This window comes from Mastomys coucha, unplaced genomic scaffold (genome assembly GCF_008632895.1).
Source record: "Mastomys coucha isolate ucsf_1 unplaced genomic scaffold, UCSF_Mcou_1 pScaffold18, whole genome shotgun sequence".
NCBI classification, from domain to species: Eukaryota; Metazoa; Chordata; class Mammalia; order Rodentia; family Muridae; genus Mastomys; species Mastomys coucha.
In genome coordinates this window covers 19,936,237-19,942,991 of record NW_022196900.1, presented here as the reverse complement: position 1 = coordinate 19,942,991, position 6,755 = coordinate 19,936,237, and the positions used below count along the sequence as shown (strand labels likewise).

The following is a 6,755-nucleotide window of genomic DNA, read 5'->3' as shown; positions in this document are numbered from 1 at the left end:
CCTGAAATTATAACTTTGGAATGATGCTTTTATTTACTACACTAATCAGTAATAATAACTAAAACCCTGTCTCAGAAAACAAAATAACCCAAAACAAAACAAAACAAAACAAAAAACAAAGAGTTTGCTTCTCTTACAGAGGACCTATATTCAGTTATTACATGATGGTTCGTTCATAGTACCTGTAACTTTAGGTTCTAGGTGATCTGTAACCTTCTGGCCTCTGCCTGTTCATGGTATACATAAACTCATGCAGACACATACATACACTTAAATAAAAATAAATAAATCTTTGCTGGACATGATGGCTCATGCCTTGAATCATGCAACTCAGGAAGCAGAAGGTGTGGGTTTCTGAATTTGAGGCCATCCAGAGCTACGTAGTGAGACCCTGCAACAAAAATAAAGTAAAATAGGACCAGCAAGATGGCTTTGCAGATAAAGGCACCTGCTGCCAAGCCTGATGACCTGAGGTGGATTCCTAGAACCCGCTTGGAGGAAGGAGACAGAGTCTTGCAGCTTGTCTTCTGACCTCACACACATGTATGGCACATGCATACCTCCCATTCCTCATCTCACACTTGCACATGCACAGGAATCCAAGCATTCATCTCCAGGAAGGGTGTAGAGCATATTGAGGAGGTAGTTGGCTGGTGCCTTGTGAGTCTTATCTCTGAGCTAACATTTTCAGGTGACTGTCTCCATTTCAGAGTATCTCTTCATTCGTAAGTGTCTACATCTATCTTAAACAATAGGCAAGTTACGAATTTAATTTTCTTCTTGGTTAGAGCTGCTTTTTTTTTTTCTAACAAAAGTAAACATAATGTAATCATCTTTACCACTCGGGGATTAGCTCAGGTTGGTTGTCAGCGTTTAGGGCGATCTTGAGCATCACTTACCCTCATGAAGGCGGAGACCTCATCTGTAAATGAGGATCACAGTAATCCTGAGAGGACCATGGAGTCCATGAGTTAACCTGCTTATACACAGCCTGGCAATCCTAAGCACTTGCTAACAGATAGTAGCTGTCACTGTTAATCAGATCCGATACATATTCTAAAACTCTAATGTATTAACTATCTTTTTGCTTATATAGATAAAAGTGGTGACAGAAAAATGACTTTCAAGCATGCTGCTCTCTTACATCTCCTGGTAACAATTAGAGACGTCCTTTTAACATGCAACTTGGATACCGCATTAGGTTGGTGGAAAATTTTTTATTTCTTGCTTTCTTCTTGTTGAATATTCCATCTGAAATAATTTACTGTTCTGAAAAAGATATAACTTCTTGAAAAATTATGTAGTCTTCTCTCCTATTACACTGATCATATGCATTTTTTATAGTTATTAATGGAATATATACATATATGGTATATATTATATGTATTTCAGTGCTAGGGATCAAACAAGATTTGACATTTGTCAAGAGATTTGACATTTTGCCATATACATTTTAGGCCCTTAGTGCACGTTTGGAACTTTGCCTTAAAAAGTAAGAACTAGCTATTGTTATAGACAATAGTGTAGCACTATAGTTTTGCACAGGGATAGGGAGCCATTGAGAAGACAAGATTTGCTTTTAACGTTAATTCTGGGGCTGGAGAGATGTCTTAGTGGTTAAGAGTTCATATGCTTTTACAGTGGTCCCCAGCTTAGTTCCCAGCACCCATGCAGAACTGCTGCTCCATGTGATTGTTGCCTCTGACCTCCACAGCACCTGCACTTATATGAATTTACCCCCCCCACACACACACACACATACACCTACAGATAAGTAAAAATACAATGATTTGGGGGGTAGGGTCAAAGTTTCTCTGTGTATCCTTGGCTGTCCTAGAACTCACTGTGTAGACTAGATTGGCCTTAAACTCAGAGTTCCGCCTACCTCTGCAGTGATAGGATTAAAGGTGTGTGCTTCCATGCCTGGCCTACAATAAATCTTTTTAAAAAGTTAAAAGGCCAACAACAGTATTGATAATCAGGTCTGGAAACCTTTGGAGGTAAAATGTAAGTCAGTCTCTAAGCTTCCTGTCAGCCTAGCAGCACCGACATAAGACTTAACCTTATGTTCACGTGCATGGAGAACTTATAGAGTGAACCAGACATCCTAAGTCAGCACTCACTAAGTACCCAGAAATGTTCAACACCTGATCCGCAGAAGCCACCCATGCTCTGCTGCAAAAACTCACCTAGAGTTACTAAATATGACCCTTCAAGGGCAAGATTTGGGATCTTTTATGTTTAAGTTGCCCTCAGTGATCAGGTATGGTTGTGTAGGCTTGTAGCATCGGCTCTTGGGGAGGCTAACAGGGCCCCTGGAATTTGATACCATCCTGTAGAACATAGGAAGACCCTATCTTATGTGCATGGTTTAGACCCCAATGTTTGAACAGATGCACATATCAATTATGAGTAAATGCCATTTTTACCCTGAGTTTATATTCTAATGAATATATCATGTCACATATATTATATAAGAAAAATTTCAGGTACAAAGTTAATATAAATTAAATACTAAGAAAATTTCAGTAAGACAATGTTTCAAAAGGATTTCCATGTAAGTGTAGATTCTGAGATTTACAGGAAGAGTGAATTAATATTCAGGAAGCAGGAAAGAATAGGATATATCCAAAGTATAGAGCTATGCACAAGTAAATTAATGTTATATAGCTTAAAAAGACACATGTGGTATTGATTTTTTTAACTTCACCTGATTTAAACATTTTTTTTTTTTTTTTTTTGGTTTTTCAAGACAGGGTTTCTCTGTATAGCCCTGGCTGTCCTGGAACTCACTCTGTAGACCAGGCTGGCCTCAGAAATCTGCCTGCCTCTATCTCCCAAGTGCTGGGATTAAAGGCATGTGCCACCACCGCCCGGCTGATTTAAACATTTTACTGGTTAATCTGAGCACTTGGGAGGCAAAGGCAGGCGGATCTATGTAAGTTCAAGGCCAGCCTGGTCTACAAATTCCAAGTCAGCCAAGGATATACAGTGAGACCCTATCTCAAAAAAAAAAAAAAAAAAAAAAAAAAAAAAAAAAAAAAAAAAAAAAAAAAAAAAAAAAAAAAAAAGAAAGAAAGAAAAAGAAAAAGAAAAAAGAAATAAAATAAAATAGTATTGCCCAGTATGTATATATATCAAAATATTACATAGTATTCTGTAAACATGTACAGTTTACAATAGTATTTATGCATTAAATATAAATTTAAATTAAAGCATCAATATATTTTATTAAAATCAGAATAGGACCAAGTGAAATGTTAACTGTTTTTGTTTTCATTTTGTTTATTGTTATTTTCTGTTTGGGTGTTTCGCATTGCCTGTAGAGAGCAGAAGAGAGCAGCAGATCCTCTGGAACTAAAGTTACAGGCCATTGTTATCTATCATGTAGGTGCTGGAAACTGAACCCTGCCCTCTGGAAAAACAGCCAGTGCTTTTAACCACTGAGCTGTCTCTCCAGACCTACTAACTGCCACCTAAGATTTCTCTCTAGCCAGGGATGGTGCACATGTGTTTAATGCCAGCACTCAGTAGGCAGAGGCAAAGGCAGGAAGATCTTCATGAGTTCCAGGCTAGCTTGGTCTGTATAGGGAGTTCCAGAACAGCCAGAGCTACATAGTGAGTGAGACCCTGTCTCTAAAAACAGAACACAAAAAGGTTTTTTGTGTTTTGGTTTTGTTTTTTGTTTTTTGTTTTTTTGTTTTTAGTGATTTTTGCCACGGAGTTATAATCAGAAACATTAAAAGACTTGACATTTTCCCTAATTTTCCTTTAACAGGATATTTGTCAAATGCAAAAGATATCTACAAAAGTGTGTTAGACTCCTGCTTGGATAACATTTGGAGACAGCTGAAAATTTTACAGTTTATTAAGGAAAGAAGGCCTAAAACCAACTATAAGATCCAAGAACTGCAATGCCAGATACTAAGTAGGCTACGGAGTCAACAACAAATGAAGGTTGAGTATTGGGCAAAAGCAATAATGTAACTAGTATAAAGAAGGGGGTGCAACATGATTTGATGTATTTAACTTTGAGGTTATAAAATAGGCTAGGTTTGGCCCTTGATAGTTTTCTCCTTAAGTAAGATAACAGTAGTCTCAGACCCAGAAAAAGGGGGCATTATTCACCTGCCTTCAAATTTAAATGCTTCAATTTCTATTGTAAACTGTTGTCTTGGATTGTAGAGATTTACATTGTAACATAACTGTCTCACCCATCCTCCATCAATTAAATGAAAGCTGAATTAATGAACTTTTAAGGCAAATTGCCTCTTCAAACCTAATCTAGCAGGAAATCATTATACGTGGTCATATTGATTCTGAATATAAATTTATATGAATTTTTTCCATTCCCCACTCTGTTGCTCCTTTATCCTCAACTTTAGAGTCTCTTGAATGGCTTTAAAAGTCTTTAAGTTAAATCAGTAAGTGACAAGTTTACCATTAAACCTAACTCACTGCTCCCCTCCAGGAAGAAACTGCATGATAAGTAGGAGAATACAAGTTGCTCCTTTGTCCAGTGCTGTCAGGCGTGAGGTTGAAGTTAACAGTAATGAAGCAGGCCAAGACAATTTGTGGACAGATGTTATAGACAGATGCTAAGGCTCTGCCCCAGAATCCTTCCCTCATTGATATTTGGTGTTTTGAGAATTTAGAACAGGGTTATTTATTGTGTAACCTGTGTGTTCCCTTTTTGTTTTTAAGACTGGGTTGGTTCTCTATGCAGCAGACCATGACCTTCAGGTGCTCCTGCCCAGGCCTCCTGATGGCTGGGACCACAGGCTACCCAGCCCAGGCCTCCTGATGGCTGGGACCACAGGCTACCCTGCCCAGGCCTCCTGATGGCTGGGACCACAGGCTACCCTGCCCAGGCCTCCTGATGGCTGGGACCACAGGCTACCCTGCCCAGGCCTCCTGATGGCTGGGACCACAAGGTGTGGCTGCTACCACACCTGGCAACTTTATTCTCCTCGATGTTACGTTTATCTGACCAGTTAAATTTGCTAGTTTTATCACTGTAGCAAAACTGTGGAAAAGAATAATCCAGCTGGGGGCATACTTCAGTCTAGAGCACTTGCCTGCATGTATGAGGTCCTAGGTTTAATCTTCAGCACCATAAAAAATACAGAAGAGAATGATTGTTCAGCAACCATGTGGAATTCTTGTTTTCGACTAGGTACTGATTATAGTAAGAATGGACTCAGGTGGAGAAAAGCATTTGCTTATTAAGACCCTTAAGAAAATAGAAGGTAGGGGCATTTGTCTTGTCCTTCATTTAGTAAATGTTTGAAGTTATAAAAATGTATTTGTGTGGCTGGCATTAACATTAAAATACTATATATTTGTCTTCTCAAAATCTAGGACTCAGTGAGGTTTCTCTAATGGTTTGATTCTCCAGTTGCTCAAACATTCATCAGGATTTAACTGACAATTTTTAAATCAATGTAGACTATAACTCTACAATATATCTATAATGTACTTATATGTATTTTTATTAAGAATGTAATTTTATTAAGATATTTTTAAATTACTCCCTAGTTGCTACATTAATACTGCCTGCTTACAATTCAGTTTTATAAACAAAGAAAAAATTCATAAAGACATAGGTCTTATAAGTAGTAACTGAGGAGATGGGCTCTAACCCAATTTTCTCAAGTCAGTGTATACTTCAGCTCTGCTCACTGACGCCACCTCTGTCGGCCCTTTCTACTTTGAGCTTTGGAACCCACTGCTTGTGTGCTGTCTCCATCACACTATAACTGCAACGTCACTTTCTCCCACAAGTCTTTGCTTCCTCTCTAGCCCTCTCATATAGAAGCACATTATTTTCCTTCTCCTATGTGTGTGTATATATGTGTGTGTGTGTGAACTTTCTCCTACCTACATGATGGAATGAGAGAGCCAACTCCTGAAAGTTGTCTTCTGACCCCTCCACACACACTAAATAACTGAATCAGGAAAGTGTTACATAATACTAGCATGTTATGTGGAGGTGAGGAGATGTTCTGCTCCACAGGGAGCAGTCACCCAGGCCTGCGTGATGGAGCACGTCCTCCTTTGACATCATTTAAGGTGATTGACAGTTGCAGCTCTTACCTGGGTTTCAGGCTGAACACTCAGTTGCTTTGGTACTTGTCTTCATTCAGCACTGCCTGCTGACACAAAAGCTTGAATATACAAACTGGAAATGTTTTTAATCTTTCAGACTGACACCTGTCCTCAGCCAGGAGTTAGGTGTGTGTGTGTGTGTGTGTGTGTGTGTGTGTGTGGTGTCTAATGATAGGGGGAAAAATCTGGTTTCATCTTCCACATGTTTAGAGATCTAGTAAAGCCCTCACCATGTCCCTAATTTGTCTTTAGGACCAGAGCTAATATATACTTAGACTTTAGATAATATGAGTCACCTTATGAACTATATTAGGAAATAGTACTCATCCTTATTGTTACTAAAGCTACATGTTATCAAGAAATATTACACATAATGGTTAACCATTACTATGCCGTTATTGTATAATAACTTTGTGAACTTTACAATTGACTGAAGTGCACTAATAGAATACAGAATTAATTTAGACTTGGTTTAATTGTCCTTTAATTAGTTATGTCATCCAGAAATAAGCTGATGGCTGTAAGGATACAGTGTTTGGAATTTATAGTTTGTTTATAAACACTAGTAAGAAATTTAAATTAAAATTAAAAATCCTGAATGGCTGTTGCCCTGTAGGTCTTGTGTTTCATATATATATATATATATA

General features: G+C 38.2%; 1 protein-coding gene across 3 annotated transcripts in view; it reads left to right on the top strand.

The window, feature by feature from the left end:
* Positions 1–6,755, top strand: part of Shoc1 (shortage in chiasmata 1) — an 87,745-nt gene that overhangs the window by 51,379 nt on the left and 29,611 nt on the right. For all 3 annotated transcript variants that reach the window (XM_031377531.1, XM_031377530.1, XM_031377529.1), the window contains 3 exons: positions 1,097–1,201; positions 3,779–3,957; positions 5,177–5,249. In XM_031377531.1, the coding sequence (XP_031233391.1) occupies positions 1,097–1,201; positions 3,779–3,957; positions 5,177–5,249 (357 nt within the window). The remainder of the gene's footprint in view (positions 1–1,096; positions 1,202–3,778; positions 3,958–5,176; positions 5,250–6,755) is intronic.